Source organism: Poecilia formosa, unplaced genomic scaffold, assembly GCF_000485575.1.
Source record: "Poecilia formosa unplaced genomic scaffold, Poecilia_formosa-5.1.2 Scaffold21, whole genome shotgun sequence".
NCBI classification, from domain to species: Eukaryota; Metazoa; Chordata; class Actinopteri; order Cyprinodontiformes; family Poeciliidae; genus Poecilia; species Poecilia formosa.
The window spans coordinates 3,399,130-3,416,949 of record NW_006799960.1 but is presented as its reverse complement, the minus strand read 5'-3'; the positions used below and the strand labels follow the sequence as shown (position 1 = coordinate 3,416,949).

The 17,820-nt window shown below is 39.0% G+C and overlaps 1 protein-coding gene across 2 annotated transcripts; it reads right to left on the bottom strand.

Annotated features, from left to right (window-relative positions):
• Positions 1–3,590: 3,590 nt before the first annotated feature.
• Positions 3,591–8,527, bottom strand: fam8a1a (family with sequence similarity 8 member A1a). Of its 2 annotated transcripts, none has more exons than XM_016669318.1 (5): positions 7,799–8,527; positions 6,720–6,840; positions 6,452–6,575; positions 5,223–5,362; positions 3,591–5,002 (listed from the first exon to the last, which is right to left on the bottom strand). In XM_016669318.1, exons 1-5 carry the CDS (start codon positions 8,172–8,174, stop codon positions 4,963–4,965), a joined length of 801 nt encoding a protein of 266 aa, XP_016524804.1. In that variant the 5' UTR covers positions 8,175–8,527; the 3' UTR covers positions 3,591–4,962. The 2 variants fall into 2 exon arrangements, with proteins under 2 accessions (XP_016524804.1, XP_007547827.1); XM_007547765.2 differs by having other exon boundaries at positions 3,591–5,081; positions 7,799–8,520.
• Between the last annotated feature and the right edge of the window lie 9,293 nt (positions 8,528–17,820).

The following is a 17,820-nucleotide window of genomic DNA, read 5'->3' as shown; positions in this document are numbered from 1 at the left end:
AAAAGATAAACCTTTATTTTTTTTTTCAATAAAAAAGTAATGCAAAAATATGCAGTTTATGTTAAGGAACAAATTAGGATCCTCCCCCCATGTTTATTCTGCCATTTTCCTATGATGTTTGCCCTGTTTAAACCTCAGACAGTTTTGTTACACTTACAAGCTTCAGATCAACCTAATTTTATTTTCATATAAAGTTAAACATTTCTACTTTAAAAACCATTGCTTCAGAAGTAAGATGCTGCTTTAAATCCCCTTACAGCTTCTTGTTTTGCCAAGAGGCAAGAATTAGCCGAAATAATTCATGTAACGAGCATGCTTAGCTTTATGGTGTTGGTGCTGCTCTGAGCTCTGCTGTAACACAGTGGCTTGTTACCAACTGTAACAAATCTTCACCCAGCCATCAACATTATAGCAAAACAGAGCCACATTCTGCTTTTGCAAATATGTTCTTATGGATCAGTGCTTATTTGTAAAGTCAAAACTATGAGCAAAAGTCCACGGTGGTTTACCTGTACAACAAACTCTATGCCTTTCTTGTTAAGTTTTTTCTTTTTTTTTTTTAAATTCACCTTTTTGTGCAGAACAGACATCCTCACTTCTTTGCGAGTGTTAACTCAGTGCATGCAACAGAGACCAAACACAGAAAGCTGAGCTGTGAAGGGCCTCTCTTCTATAATAACTGAAGGCTTAAGTGAAGCTGGTTGAATTTTAATAGAGTTCTGCAGGGTATTCCATCGCCTCCGGTCCCAAGGCTCAAAGATCAGAGAGAATTTTCAAGCATGGTGTCCCTTAGCCTCTCACGCTCACTTCTTCCCATTCTTTCTCTGTTTTTGCCTCCACTTCTCTTCCCATCCTCAACTCCCCTCGTTTTGAACTCCCAGTTCCAATCCCTTTCTTCCTCTTGGGCTTTTGTCTCTCTCTTAATCCAAGTGTCTCCCACTTTCTGTTGCATATTCTCTCTCTCTCTCTCCGTTCCCCGTCTGCTCTGTGAAATTTGTATTAAAGCCACTCGAGGCGTAATAATCGCTGAGCCCCTCTCAGCTTTCTGGCACGAAGAACAACTCATGACTCTCAGCACAAAAACTTGCAACCAAAGGACAAAAATGCCACAATGAACTTCTAAAAATCATGCGCGATGTTTGGAGAGCTTCTCCACACACGGGGATTATACAGCAGAGAGCTAATTTCCCCCATGCCCTGAAGCCATTGAAAGGAACTTTAAGATTTTTTTAAAGAACTAATAAAACTAATAACTTAGAATTTATAGAAGATTTCATCAAGAAAGAAGTAAAACATAAGATTCCCATGTTTTATACCTGCAAAAAGTGCAAGAGCACACATAAATTATTGCTTCAATTCTAAAAAAAAAAAATAAAAATATGCAAGAGAGCACCAAAGCATAACAGACAATACAAAGACAAGAGTTCATAAAAACTTTAAAAGCAGCTGCGTCTCGTGTTATTCTTGTGCAAGCTGGAGTGAGAAAAGCAGCAAGAGGCTAATGATTACCATCTCCCTTGATTAATGCTTGCTGCTTAAATACAACCATTCAGAGGAAACCCCAACAAGCCTTTACATCTTCCTACTGGGACTTTAATGTAAAATACACTCCAGGCTAATCTGACACGCAGCTCATAAAAATTCAACTCCACAGCATTTTGGAACAGGAAAAACTCCTTTAAAAAAAAAAAGAGGGCTCAGGGGCAAAAGTTATTCATTAATTCATCTCTTCCCTAAATCAAAAGATTCCAACTCAACAAATTTCAAACATAAACATTACATTTTTTTTTTACTTTGACTAGGAGAGGTAAAACTATGTCTTACTACTTAGTAACATTTTAGATCGTCTTTCCATATAAAATGACTGAAGCTTGAAAGCGTTATTTAGCAAGCAAACTGTTAAAATACACTTTGCTACACTTAACATTAGAAAGTTGCTGAAGTTTTTTTTGTTTTTTTTTTTGTTTCACCTCTCACTGTAACCGTCATTGTTCGAGGATGCAAGGAGAAGCATGTCACTTCCTTGCAGCGACAGTGAATTTATTTTGTTACAATTAAAATTTGAAAAACGACTCATAAGTAAAAACATTTAGTTTCCCAAAGGAATGCAACCAAATTTCTATTTCTTTGATATTGATAGAAAGGACTTGGATCCTTTCTGTCAATAGCCAGCAATCTATAAAAACGCTGAGGGTTTTTGTAGAATTATGAATATGAACATTCCATTTCCCTTTGGGTTCAATAAAGCATTGTTGGGAAGGAAAGTCTACAACTGGGAGTCACAGCAAACATGCAGTAGAAGTTGTTGGTTTAGTTGAATAAAAGGCCAAAAGGTTACATTTCAGTCTCAAGTGAGGCAACACTAACACTGCCCAATATATGAATACACAAACTGAGATTTAACTTGTTTTTTGTAGGTGTATTTCGTCGAGTCTGGCTTGTTCTGACCTCTGCTGCCCCCATGTGGTGAGGTCATAAACGTGCGAGAGCAGGGAAAAGACGGCACATCTTTTAACACACTTTTCTTTTATGTATGAAAACGGTCACCGACTCGTCACTAAGAACTTATAAAACAAATTTATAGCTCTAAATACACATGCCATGAACAACTAGCTTCCTTGTTATGTGGTTTGGTCAGTATAAAGTCACTTTTAATTGACTTCATTAGCCAGATATTGACATTAGGGCTGGGTAAAAATAAATAAATAAAAAATACACAACCAAAACACTAGTCACCATCTGAATTTAATTAAGCAAACCACTATGAGCCTGCTATTGGATAATTACAGCACTGGCGCTCATTTTCCAGTTGGCAACAAGTTAATTAACCCCAATTGCTGCAGAGTAGCTTCTCATTTCTTAAACAACCATGCCTAATGACACATCCTGTGGTCATGGAAAAGATGTTATTTAAGAGTCACATCACTGGCATCAAGCAGAGAAAACTAAGAAGATTGCACAACTAAAGTTGGGTTAAAACTGTCCAACGCATTATTGGAAACTGGAAGACCGTCGTCTTCAAAAAGAAATGTGGTCGGAAAACTCCCCGAACAGCGATCATTTAAATGTTTGGTGAAAACAAACTGGAGAACAAAAAAAAACAACAACAAAAAAAACACATTGGAAGTCAGTGCTGCGTTTAACGGTGAGAGTAAGAGTATTTCCATTCACGCAAAATGTGGAGGGAACTCAATGGACTGACTCTCATAATCAATACAAGATGTTGGTGAAATAATGCAAAACTGGATGGGAATAAATCTCATCACATTGCTCAAGATCATCAAAATAATGCTGCAGCAAATGCATGCCGTAATCAGGCAACCCAACAAAATATTAGTGTTTGGACTTTTTGTTTTTGGCCAGGCAGTTAATAATGACAAACATGGGAGGAGAAACAGGAAAATCATTTAAACACTAGTACTTAGTATATGTGATCAGATTTTTCTTAAAAAACTGTTAATTTATATGCATTATTTTAATCTAAAAATCTTACATTGCTTACGTTTTAGTGTGATTGTAGAGTAAGTCCAGGTAAAGACATCCCTTGGCGGGACAATGCAAACACAAATATACTTCTTGCATGGATTAAATCCATTTCCTGCATAGTACTTTAATACCAGAATGTTCTCATATTATTCATATACAGAAATGACATTTAATGTTAAGTAAAATATTGTCAATGCTAACAAGTTGCCCTGAGTCACAAAATGACTTTTTTTGTAACTTACAAACTGTGCATAATATAACATAGAAACTTTCACTAAATCAAAGCAGTTCAAATCATCCATAGGCACAACAAATGGACATTTTCTCTTCGTTTTTAGCATCAGCATGACTGCACTATTTATATATATATATATATATATATGAAATCACTGACTTTAATAATAGGAAAATAATCCATAAAGAAAAATCTAACCAAACTGAAGCTTTAGACATGAGCAGAGTTATTAAAGAAACAACATGGCAAATTGCAGTTAAAAGATTTTAGCTTAAAAAAAACAAACGCATAGTCTCCTAACTCAAATGATAAAGAAAAAAAAAAAAAAACCTACATACTGACAGGTTACTCAACATCGCTTCACTGCCACCCTTTCTTAATTTACAAAACAATCTTAATACTTCAGAGGCCATCCAAACAGCTGCCCAGTCACTGGGCAGCAAGACAGTTTATTTATTTATTTATATATTTTTTTTAAATCAAGAAACCAAAAGTATGTGCAATATATTAAGTTTTTTGGGCAGACATTTTGCATTTTGGTCTGCATGAACAACTTTGGGCTCATGAGCAAATAGCAGCTTTGCTAACAAATGTGGAGACATAAAAGGTTAGACTGGCCTGTTCAGTCCTGCTGATGGATCTTACATTTTACTTAAATATATTTTTAAATGTATTCAATGCTGCCTTTTTTATTATTATTATTATTATTATTATTCATAAAGCATGAAATAAATAGCTTGCTCAAACAATACATCTTCCCATTTGACCTGAAAGTTGCATTTTTACGGTTAGGCAAAAGTAAATTGTTTGGCATTAATGCCACAACATCTACAACAGGACCATATCCATATCATATGTAGGTGTTTGAAAACAGATTTTAAGACAACAAAAAAAAAGGTTGACTTTGCATATATTTTTGCTTTAAAGAGACAAAGAGTCTTTTGTTTTTCCCGTTGACACTTGATAAGAAAACTGAAATGCGCCATTCATTTCATTTAACTTAACATTCTGATACCACGTCTGTATTCATGTCCTATTAAAGTGCAGCCCAGCTTCCGTGTAGGGATGTTATGACCCATTATTCTTTTCTGTGCAATAAAATTTTAATGTAAAATAAATTAGGTGGATCCTGATGAAAAGCAGAGCAATCACTCTTTGACATGCAGCAGTGACCGAGTCTGTGAGACAGGAGGTCGGGGGGGAGAGGGGGACGACCTTTTAGGCCCCTCTGCGTTGGACCACTATGGTCCCGGCCACAATGTCGTAAACTGTCCTGTTGTGCTGGAAGAAGAGGAGCGTGACGAAGATGGGAAAGAGAAAAGCGATGGAGAAGTTCTTGTTCAACGCTCGCACAGTGGAGCTGCGAATGGAAGAAATTTGTTTAAAAAAAACAAACAAACAAAAAAACAAAAAAATAATTGAACCTCAAGATTTCAATTATTGAGGATATCCACTTTGATGTAAAAAAAAAAATAAAATAAATAAATTGTTGATTACTCACGCCGACAGAGAAACATTAGATGCTGGAACCACAAAAACGCGGTTGGGTCGTACCATGGTGGACGTGTCGCATGTCACCACCCGCAGACCGAGCAGAAACTTCCCTGGAGTCGCACCTCCGGCGCCCCAAATGCAGATTGTCTGATTAAGCAAGAAGACAAGTGTCAAAAAATAAATCTGTGTACTGTACAGTACAGATAAGGAATACAATGATCCAGATCAGTGATATTGATACTAAATTATAAATACTACCCTCAAAGAAAAAAAGAAAACATGGCTATTCCAGCCCACCAATTAGGAAAGGGATTTTATCGTAAAGCGGCACGAGAAAAGCTGAATCCAATCATACTTTTAAAGATATCAGTCTCTCAAGGGACGAACAGTGGAAAAACAAAAATAATGGGGGAAAAAAAAAAGAAATCCCAAAACAATACTTTACAGCTCAAATGATGATTAAAAAAAAAAATGCCAGAAAAAATACCAAAATTAACAGAAAAATGTAAAGAAAAAACGTGTAATGCATATAAATTCTTGAACCGAATTGCTACTATGGTATTCTATTTCGCTTTATTTACATATTTATACGCAACAACAACAAAAAAAAAAACCAAAAAAAACAAAAAAAAAAAAAAAGACCAGATGGAGTTTGAGCCGAGGTGCCCAAACGTCCCAGAGGTCAGCCCCACGTGGGAGAGCAAAGCCTCTGACACAGACGTCCAACAGGAGACGCGAAATACATGACTTCATCTCCCGCAATTCTGAATGCAACGTTGCATCACGGTTCTCTATGGAACAGGATGTTTTGTTGTGAGAAATCTGCTCCTGCAGAAAGGAAAGCAACTCCTCGCGAATGCAGTTGAAATCGCCTTCGTCTTTAATCTGTGCTTTGTTGGTAATTATGTGGAAGAACTGTACTGTGCCGAAACCGTGGTCAGCTTAATGAGGCTGTGCAGCGTGGTCATTTTGTTTAAAAGATCCGAAGCCGAAAGGGAAAATAATACCCGTATTTTTGTTGGGTTTTGTGCAAAAAATGATTTTATGATGCGACACCAGCAACTCTGGCATGTTTGACCAATGTGTTGCCTCCATTTTTCTTCAAATAAATGTATGTTTTGGAAACTCAGTTTGAGTTGAATTAAAGAGACAAGCTTGGTGTAAATTATCTTTGAAAAACCACCACTCTGTATATCAGATACCTGTTAAGAGCAGGAGATTAGGAATGCATCCCACCTCATAAACGCAGACCAATACTCTGTAAACCAAAGCGACCGCCATCATTTTCTGCAGGTCCTCGATGGACGTGTTCTCATCGATCTCCTCAATAATGAAGTGGGTGATAAACTTGGCAATGTCCCTGAAAGGAGACAATGCAGTTTTGTTGGCAAGGGGTGGTTCTGGAAGACGGACGCATTAGAACATTGTTGGTAGACAATTGGACATTTGGGAATCTTTAAATTAGGAGTTTTACTTGAGGTCTTCAGATTTATTTTTTCCTCACTTCATTCCGAAGAGATGCATGATCCACAGGACGATGGTGGCCTTCACACAAAACAGGATGAAGAAATCCACCGTCTCTGCCAGTAACCTCTGAAGAGGGGAGGGGATGGTGTACTCTCGTCCTGTACAATATGATGTGGAGACAAAATGTTGGAATATTCGTCTGTACACCGTCTGATTGATCAGTTCCAATTCATAGAAGAAAAAAAAACAATTAATGTTACAAATCAATGGCTTTACTCAAAACACCAAATACTTTGTAACTCTTGTACCCAGTCATAAGGAAAACAACATAAGCAAGAATCAGCGTCTCATATTGTGTCAAAATCAAAGGCAAATACAAAAGTAGGAGTCTCAGCTGGGCTACTAAAAGCTATAACTTAATTCTGTCGAGCTTTAAAATTGTGACAGCCATCCAGGAACTTTGCGTCTTCAAGACATTTCAGTAGCAGAGGAGCACGGTTTCCATCTTTACTTTTTGAGCGGGCAGGAGTTGGCCACAGATTGGGAGCTAAAACAGGCTACTAAAAGTCCGAAATGACAAGACAGGAAAGCTGCCATTTACAGACACTTCTTCCTACAATGTAACTGAATAAAACTTTAATAACTAGATGTGCAAATAAGGAAGAGACATGTCCCCTCCCCCAAAAATGTGCAAATGTAATAGAGAGGTGATCCTAAGATTTAAATAAATCCACGCCACACTTTTCAGTTTCAAGTAATGAAAACCATAAATCATTTTCCACTCATTTCACATAAGATTCTAGAACAAATACAATTTATTAAAAAAAGAAAATACTGTTACGTTTGTGATGCCAAAAGCTTAAATTGCATGGATCATTTATTATTTATGAGGTAGTGTTGTTATTTTGAAGCTACTTTAGATCTGCAGAAAACAACCAGACTGGTAAACAATCGGTCCAAAGAGTCTTTGGGACAACTCTAATTATATAAGCCTGTTTCCACCTGGACCTCTTCTTAAGCCTGCTTCCCATTACACTCATGACTTATCCACGCACATTACACCATGCTGAAGGATAGTTTCTGTATAAAAAAAATGAAGAACAGGCCACCACCTACCTGCCTGCGGTGGACTTCCGTTCTGCTGCCGCACGTCGGTCGCGGCTGAGCGCTGCTCCGCTTGCACACCACCCGGGTAAGAAGGAGGCGAGGACCCCGGGGGTCTGAAAGCGTACGGGTAGCCGAACCAGTTCCCGGGGTCAAACGCTTGCTGTCCGCTGGCGGGAACGGAAGAATGAGCAGCCGGTGTCTGAGCGGCAGAGCTCGGCGGTGGCAAGGGGAAGGCTGACAGAGCCGCCCAGCTCTGCCAGCTAGCATATCCCCAGTAATACTCCCACATCCACCGCTGCAACTTTGAGCAGTACTCCGTCGTGGCGTTAGCCTGGAGCTGCTTTGTTTCTGTTTCAGAGCCGTCGCGACTGCCGCTGCCCGTCATCGTCACAAATACGTCCAAGTTACTCCACGATGAATTAATTCAAGTCCTTTTCTAAGTCTTGCACCTGACAGTTGGTGCCGCTCATCCTCAGCCAGCGGGCCCTACCTCTGCTTGTAACGACGGGAAGCAACGGTCGTGGTAACTCTTGTAGATTTCTTTTACAACTGCTCTTTCGGTAACATATTATTAGACATCTTGATAACAACCTAAAAGATTATACTAATGATAGTTTTACAACTGCATAAAAGAAATAAAGACACTATAAAGCTTCCACAAACTGGATTTCAACCCCTCCCTCTAACCATTTAATGGTATGAGCCAGTTTAAAGGCGCTTGCTGTAAATTTCGTTTTACGTTAAGCGACTCCTGTTAAGTTCTGAGGTCGTGAAGACCGCTGCAGTTTTACACCGTATCAACGATTTTCAGATTTTCAGTTAGAGTAAACAAGATAAAAAGGCTATTCAAAAAAACTAAGTAACTGATTGTAACATCGGATTTAATATTTATAATGACGTCATCAGACAGACAAAAACATAGTCATGTGTGCTGTTATTTTAAAGACTAATATAAAAAAGAGAAATAATATAAAAAGGCCACTCTATATCTATCTATCTATCTATCTATCTATCTATCTATCTATCTATCTATCTATCTATCTATCTATCTATCTATCTATCTATCTATCTATCTATCTANTATCTATCTATCTATCTATCTATCTATCTATCTATCTATCTATCTATCTATCTATCTATCTATCTATCTATCTATCTATCTATCTATCTATCTGAAGTTCTCTAACACTGAACAAGTTGCATGCTGCATGTCTTGCAGTTGAGAACAACTCTGTTTTTATCAGTTTACAAAACAAGTCCCATCATTTTTCATGGAGTTCCATATCGCTCATCTCATCTTATATAAACTATCTGCAGGAAGATGGGGGAAAATGTCCTGAGCTAAACTGGTTACACCACAAGAGGGCAGCAGAGGACTATTTAGCTTGATAGCACTCTTAGCTACTATAAATGCATGCCTAAATGTTTGTCCTGTCTTCTCATATTTACAATCTGTAACCAGTTATTGATCATACTTTACGTTGTCTTAAGCCAAGTTTGCTTTTTGTCTGTCTGTATTTATGAAATTATTTTTATTCTAGTTTTTTACAGTTAGCAGAAACTTACTTAGAGTGGTTGGATATGTTCATAAGCATGGTGGAATCCCAAATATGTAAAAGCGGCGACTAATCGATCATTTGCCACACAGGTCACTGGGGTCAACTTCAGAACTGTGTAAGAGTTGACTTGCAGGGCAATATGTCTTTTTCTCACCTACACCCTCTGTCCTTTTTTCTTTTTTTCTCTCTCGAACTGGTCACCCTCTGTCCCTTACTTATCCCATTCTTTTCCTTTCTCTTCTCATGTCTCAGTCCGTCCGCCTAACTACAATTAGAAAGGGAGACAGGGGTGTGTGGAGGGGGCATTGCATTTGCTGACTGGGCTGGCCTGACACTTTGGGTTAGGCGTTATGTCTGCCAGTTCTACGCGATTGTGCCGGCCTGCCTGAATAGGTCCAGTGATGCGGACACCAATGAGCGTTATCCCGGCCAACAGAGGCCATGCGATGACTGTGCCCAAAACTAATCGGGTCCAAATAAAAGCCGTGTCTGGCAGAAGCTGACTTGCGTAGAAAACCCAAAAACCTGGGGGGAACTGCACCGTGTGTGTCTGATGAGTGTGTATAAAACTTTATCTGTTATAATATTTTGTTTCTTTTTGATTTTTGTTGATTTAACTTAAAACACACAACAATAGATAGAATCCAGCTGCTAATAATAACCTGCCTCAACAGTTCTTGTGGGGTTTTTTGTGCTTAAATGATTTATTAGTCATTGTTGGGGGGGAAAGCAATTTTATAGTTGACAGAAAATTATTAAATCTCTCACAAGGGTCAAAGATAAACTCTTGAAATTTGATACATTTTTCAAATAACACACAAATGTTGTTCTTGCTAGAAATAAAGTATAAAACAACAGAAAATTACAAAACATATTAGTCTCTCTTTCACTCTCTATGTATTCATATAAATCTCCCTCTTTGTGTGCTTGTGCTCACTGTTGAGTCTAATGAATGCTAAAACGTGAGGAATGCATTTACTGATGTAGAAAGGCCATGTTGCTGATAAGGCTTCTGTGAAACTGGTTGCTGTGTCTGAACAGGAAGTATTCTGCTGATGGAACAAGGTCATTTAATAAGAAAAAAGTAGTTTTAGGCGTGAAGAAATCCAAGTCAGTAATACTCTCTCAATACAGCTAAAAATCTCCAAAGACATATGCAGCATAATAAAGAGATAAGGGAGGAAAGTCACCGTATTATTTCTGTTTTTGTTTTTTTTGTCACACTTGGTAAACGTTCTTTCTGCGGTACATCTTCCAAAGAGGCTCTCTTTTGTCCGATCAGTCCACATATTTCCCCAAAGGCCTTTGGCAAACATGAAATAGTCCCTTATGGTCTTTTTGGTCAGTAGTTTTCACGTTGGACTCTTCCCAGTTTCTTTCTTACTGTTGAATCCAGAACACTGACCTTCACTGAGCCAAGTGGGCCTGCAGTGTGTTAAATGTTGCTCTAAGTTCCTTTGTGACCTCTTAGATGAGCTGATGATACATTCTTGGAATATGCGATAGACTGGCCTCTCCTGGGAAGGTTCCTCACTCTCCCATGTTTTCTCCGTTTGAGGATCAGGAATCTCACTGTGCCTCACTGGAATCCCAAAGCCTCAGAAATGGCTTTGTAACTCTGTCCGGATTGATATGTCGGCGGGTCTGTTTCGTACCTGTTGATTTTTTTTTTTTTTTAAGTGAGGAGTGGGGAATGACGTACTGCTTTTTAAAATCTTTTGACCCACTTAATGTGGTCTGATTGGCTCCATGTATGTGATTTCTTGATTTTTGATTAAATGTAGCAAGTGTAAAAAAAAAAAGAAAAAGTTTCATTTTTCATTTAGGGGGATAATATTTTTACATAGGGTGGGGTTGGCTCCTTTAAGAAGGAGATGATGATTTTTTTTTTTTTTTTTTACTATAAGAGCTCTGAGAACAAAAATAATCACTGTTTCTGTTTGTTGCAGCAAATATTCTGTGTGAAAGTTCAAGAGAAAGCAGAACATGTCTTTTTTTTTGTCAACACACCGATTTGCTCTCAAAGCCCTACAAGTGAATCAACAGTTAGTCAGAAACAGATTAAAAGCCTCCAGAGCCTCACAGAGGAACGGGCCCTTCGGTTCCTGCAGAGTCTCCAAACTGGCAGGCTGCCTAATTTGCAATCTGTTCACTGCTTAAAATGTTATTCCATGCAAAGGTTAAAGCGCGCTGATGTAGCCTCTTCAGAATGTGTGCAGTGGGTCACAGGTTAGTGAAACGAACAAAACAGCCATCGGACGTCCAGAAAACTTGGGGGAACTCATATCCTGTCTTGTGAGTGAGTGGGTGGAGGAGGGGAGAAGTCACATGATTCAGACTTTGTGTGGCTGGCCGGTCACACTCCGTCAGGCGTCTGGTGTTCTGCGTAGTTTGAGACTGCTCTTGCAGTTTGAAATGGGGATTAACATCTTTAATTCACTGATGTCATGCAGAGATCAAAGACCCTCTCGTTCTCTCACAGTTGTCCTTTCCTATAGTTTCTTAAAGTGTAGCTGAATGATTAAAACAGTGTTGATTTATGTAGGATTTTGGACTAAAAGATAAACGTCTTTGCTTGCTGAGGCAGCAAAGGGAAGTCTGTGCTTCTCCTAGCCCAAATTATCCCTGATTGGTCTTATATATGTAACTCTGAGAGCCAATTAACTGAATTATTTCTGCCTCCCTGAGCTTTGACAGGAACACCCAAGGGGGGACAATGAGAGCACCGCTGCTTGTTGGCCAGCTTTTGATCCGAGCAAAGTTTTTTTTTTTTTTTTTTTTTTTAACCCTATCCTTACCTAATTCCCAGCATTTCCTTGACCTTTAAACACACTGCACCTCTCCCTGCTGTTAGCACACTTAGGTAAGGATGTTTGCTGGTGTAACGGTACCAACCCTCCTCTTCCTGTCCCTGCACCCAGTTTGCGTCGTCACATCTCAGTCGTGTTTCAAAAGCAACTTCACAATCTCACCCTCACTTCAGCCATCGTCCCTTTTACACCACAGTTTTCTGTTGCTGCACGTTAAATCCTTCTTTTTAACTCTTTGTTTTGTGTTTTTGCTCCGATTAAATTGCAAAGTCCAACTGAAGGGACGAAAAACAGTTGATCTGCACAAGGTGCCGGTTTTTGTTGGTGCACAGCTGCAGCACTGGGAGGAAAGCGGTGTGATTCTGTCGTGCTGAGATTCACGCTGACGTTATCTCAAACAGCTGTGAACCCAAAGGCCTCTGGATGCAACGCAGATATCGGAAACAAGCTCTGGTTTCTCTGTGTGCTTTTAAATGGAGTTCCTCAGAAAAAGTCGTGGACAATTGAGAACTAACATCTCACAGGGGCCACAACCTAGAACGGGTTGGATTAAAGGGCAACATTTCACCAGTTACAACAGCTGAAACTTCAAAACGCTTCTTGTAGTAAATCCAAACTTAATGCAGTGCGGTGGAAAAAAGTATTTGTCCCCTTACAGGTTTATAGCTTCATGTATTCTTTGTCCAGCCCTGAAGATACTGACTGATTTCAACTATTCAACTTGACCCTAAGCATAAATGAAAACAGTATCTAACAGAAAGGGGATTTTGACATTTTATTTAATGTAAAGATATTTTATGTAACCACATAAACTGCAAAAAGAAAAAAAAGAAAAAAGTCTAACGTTTTCTGAACAAGCTCCGTGCAGTTTATTAACTCTTCCCAGAAGGTTCAAGAAAATCTTGCTGTTTGGGTTTTGCCTGCTCAGAGTCCCGTCTACAAGCAGCTTGGAGAAAGGTCAGCCTGTGACTAATGGCTTCCGTTTCCCTCCCTGCTATCAGAGGCTGAGGTTATCTCTCCAGTGCATTGTCGGGAAGTGTCTGCTGCCTCCAGCACGTCGCAAAACGTCCATCAAGCCAACTTTCCTGATGACCCATTGTTGTTGTTTTGTTTTTTTTATTTAAGTTTCCTTAAAAAGTACAAACTCTGAGTCCTTTGTCCATGCGGAAATGTAAAAGCAGTCACTGGGTGGTGCGTACAAATGATCAGAGTACAGAGAGTCAAAGGTCTGCTCACCTCTGACAAAAAAAATGAGTCTTTCGATGCTAGTGATATAATAAGTTTTACTTTAAGCTTAAGAGAGCATAAAATTTTCCCTTGCAAAAAAAAACAAACAAAAAAAAAAAACGTTTAGGTTTAATGAGATTCTTGCTTGGGGCAAAGCAAAGGATAACATCTTACATACTACCACATGGTGGTGGTAGTGGGATAATCTGGGCTGCTTTGCTGCTTCAGAAACTAAGAGACTTGAACCATGAAATCTGCTTTCAAATTCAGCAGAAATTAATACTGAAGGGGAATTCATGGCTTAAGAGCAGCAGTTCAGCAGGACAATGATCCAGAGCATAGCAGAAAATCTACCCTCTGGGGTTAAAAAAAAAAAAAAAAAAAAAAACATCGAGAACATATTGTTTCCACAATTAACTGCAGAAGTGACTCTTAGATTCAGCAGAAATTAATACTGAAGGGGAATTCATGGCTTAAGAGCAGCAGTTCAGCAGGACAATGATCCAGAGCATAGCAGAAAATCTACCCTCTGGGGTTAAAAAAAAAAAAGGTTTCGGACTGGTCTGTAGGCTATTCATACTCAAAAACGTTCCAATGTGGCTGAATTAATACAGAAGAAACATAATGTTAAAGAATTCTCATTTCTTTTTCTGATACTGACATTTAACTGACGGTCTAAAATACATATGTAAGTGTGAAAGAAAACAAATCTACATGTCTGCTTGCCTGCCTGTTTTGAGGTAAACTGCTTGTGTCTGCATATTTTTTCCCCTCCCTCCCTTTTTGAAAACATACCCAAACAAATGAACTATTCTCGAGAAAAAGAATGGTTTATTTGTGCAGAAATAATGTTTTAGACTTGGTGTTTTCTAAAGACCCCCCCCCCTCCGCCCCCCACCCCAACATTTCCTGCAGCAAAAAAAGACTTGTTTTTAAGAAAACATATATTTACGTGTGAGCCATAAGAAACCTGGCAGACAAAAATCGTGCTCTGACCTTTTGAGTATCAAAACCTCTCAGCTCCTTGCCACCTGCAGCGGAAGGTCAGCGTGTCTGTGTTTGTCTGTGACTGCATACTTAAGCCACAGACACCACAACAAAGTCTTTGTTCTGCGCTACGCCATCCTGTGAAATTCTTCAAAATCTCACGGGTTTGTTTCCACCGAGATAGGACCGCAGACAGTTTGCTTTTCTGTGTGGTAAAACAGGGCAAACCTTGGCTGTGGTGTCTGGTGCCACACTCGAATGCAGCAGTTGTGGATCTTCTTTGGGTTATTTAACATAGTCAAGAATTTAAGAAGGATGTTATGTTTCCTATGAGCTAAATTTTGATGTTAAGGCATGGTATTTTTTTTTTATTTTTTTTTTATTTTTTTCTTTTCTTTTTTTGTTGCAACAACCTGTTTGAAAGAAGCAAATATTTGCTTTAGAACTTAAGCAAACACGCTGTCGGCCAAGTGAGCTGCATTCATCACTTGTTTTGAGAGCGTAGTAATTTGTGTTTGAAGTTAGTTTTTTCCTGAAACAAGTTCCGTTTAAACTCAGCATCTTGTGGTTGTAAAATAAACCGTTCTACATGCTGCGCAGGACTTTTTTCTTTTTTCTTTTATTGTTTAGGTTTTAGTTTTTTGTTGTTGTTGTTTTCAGATTTGCACCAGTGAATCGAAAAAAGTGTCCAAGATAAACAACAATCAGACGCTTCTTACAATGTTAACTCCAATCAGCTTTGACATGAGGCACAGACAAAAACACCTTTAAAAAAGATCAGTTTTCTCTGTTTTCCTTCTTTTACTACCAGTCCTTTCAGACTAAAGATCACGTCAAACGCAATTATTGCACTTTTTTGTCAAAGTATGCCCTTTCTAGTAACTCGAGAGTTTTACATTTCTTATGTTATACATTTGCCCTTACCGTAGACTCTCTTATTTTTATATTTCTTTTCTTTTCTTTCTTTTTTTTTTTTTTACCTCAGTTTGACTATCCATGCCTCCATTTACCTTTAATTTGCTGCTGGTACACCCAAATCTCCCCACTGTGGGAGAATAAAGGTTATGTCTATTTCTGCTGCACATGGTTTCTGTTAATAGTGAGGAGGGGAGAGAGAATATATCACATATCATGACACTTAGTGGCATTTTTTTTTTTATCCTCATTTACCACACCTATTTATTTATTTAGCCATTTCTGGGCAAAATCTACCAAAGACAAAAGTTCAATCAAGTGCTCTTGTTTGTGTATGCAGAATTTCAGTTGTTCTGCTCACAGGGGAATACTATTGTGTAGAAGCTTGCTCACATGGTCTCACTTTAAAGATTTTCCACCCTCCTTCCTGCAGGCTTTACAATCACATACATAGGCCTCATTCTACACGACAGGAACTCCTGCAGGGACGACTGGAAAAACAGCAAATCTTTGTGGCGCTCTCTAAAGCAAAATAAATGCTCTTCCTCGTATGCACTACAGAATCCTTTGGATGTTATATTTTAGGCTGGACTCTGTGTGCTGTCTTCCTTGGACAACTGCTGGTACTACTGAGGTTCTGTAATGGTTTGAAGAAGAAGATTAACAGTTTCAATATTACCTTCAGCAATTTTCGTGTATTTTGTGTGTGTGTGTTTGTGCATTTGCATTTTCTCTGGGGGAAAACCTCTCATGTAATCTTTGTCCAGATGACACAAATGAATCCTAGTCTAGTGGGACATTTTGTCCAATTGGCCAGAGATTGTGGCAAAATGTTTTCTCAAATGGCTGAAGTTGAGTGACAGCTTTTTCCAGCTTCCAGCTTTTTTTTTTTTTTTGTACTTTGAAGTATATCTTTTAATGTACAAAATGTACACCAACTTTACTGTAAAAAAAAAATGACACTAGTGTTGCTCATTGTTTACGCTTTTGGTGCAAACTGCTAAGAGCAGAAGGTGTAAAATTAATATAGTTAAACATTAGACAAACTGCTAACCTGCATGCTTTTAGGCAATGGTAAAAAAAAAAAAAAAAAAAATCACATCACTGCAGCTGCACAACTTTGACCAATTTCACAACACTGAAATTTCATTTTCAATGAGTCGATGCAGAGGGCAAATCCAAATGCAGCCACAGGGCACGGCTTGCAAAATGCTCAGACACTAGTTGATGAAATCAGAATTCAGCCTTCTGTATGACCCAATTGCAGGGATCGCTGAGGGGGAAATCTCGTTGCACGGCAGCCAGGCTCCCCCGCGGTTCCGCGGGGCCTCCGCACACATAACTCATTTCAGCTGTTTGGTTTCTCTGGAGACAGATCTCGGATCAACCCAGGAGCCATTTGGTTCCTGCAGAGAGGAGTCGAGTCAAGATGATACTAATGTGTATGTGATCTAAGGAAATCTTTTCAGAAGTTGACCTCACAGCCAACTCCACTGCACGAGAAATGCTCGAGGACGAACGTCGAAAAGCGAGAAACGAAAATGGATTTGCGCTGTCAAGATTTAATTTGTGCAACTCGAGTCGAGAGCAGTGAGAGTTTCTATTATTTCTACGTCAAATTTCACCACAAATGTGGGACGAAAATCGTGTGGAAAAAGTTGTTTATTCGGTGGCGATTTCCTCAATCCGACATCAAAGCCGCACGCAACAAAAGTAATGGATCTTTTGCTTTTTATTCTTATCTCGCCAATCTACTTCACTATCTTGAATGTTGGTTCTGATGTAAAAAAAAAAAAAAAAAAAACAAACAAACGGGAAGGAACCCCTTTGACCCTGATTTTGTCTCTCCTTTAAACCAACAAAGCGCCTTACATCCCCGTTTCACAAAACGCTCCCCAGAAATTCACTTCTGAGGACCAAGTAGAGAAACAGCTGATAAGACGTGCCACTCATCCTCAGTAATAAACCATGTGAATGCATTTAAGCATTTAGGATCCACTTGTTATCAAACATGATGTGTAGGTCATTGTCTTGAGGCTCTAAGGGTATATTACAGATTTATAGCCTTGTTGAAGCACTTGAACTGAAAAGGTGTTTGTGTAAGGCTGAGTTTAAATTGAGGACAAGCAGAGGAAGGGTGTCAACACTGAAACTCAAGTGGAGCTTTCCAGATGTTATGCAAAGGATATGAGTTAATTCCTCTGAAGTCCCAGACCTGCTGTTTTTCTCATGACACAAAGCAAACCCGGTGTCAGCCAGATGCAACTTTTCTATCAGGCGTGAGAAGACATGCACGCCTACTTGAGATCTTTAGGTTTTAATTTGTTCTACAGCTTATGTCAGAGGCCAAAATTAGAGTTGGAGAACCTCCAACTCATAGTCCTGCCTGTGCTGTACTTGCAGAGCTTCACAATGATACACGCAAGGTTCTCCTAAAATTATTTCCCAATTTACCCCCCTCCCCCCCCCCCACATTGCAGCTACAAATTTCCATGGACTTCAATGGGATTTTTTGCATCAGACCAACAAAAGG

What these genes read in the sequence shown, in the direction of transcription:
- fam8a1a (XM_007547765.2), bottom strand. Translation starts at nt 8,174, where the DNA reads ATGACGGGCAGCGGCAGTCGCGACGGCTCTGAAACAGAAACAAAGCAG. An exon ending in CGGAAGTCCACCGCAGGCAG is followed by an intron (nt 6,841 to 7,798) that starts GTAGGTGGTGGC and finishes CATATTGTACAG; the next exon opens with GACGAGAGTACACCATCCCC. An exon ending in ATGCATCTCTTCGGAATGAA is followed by an intron (nt 6,576 to 6,719) that starts GTGAGGAAAAAA and finishes GTCTCCTTTCAG; the next exon opens with GGACATTGCCAAGTTTATCA.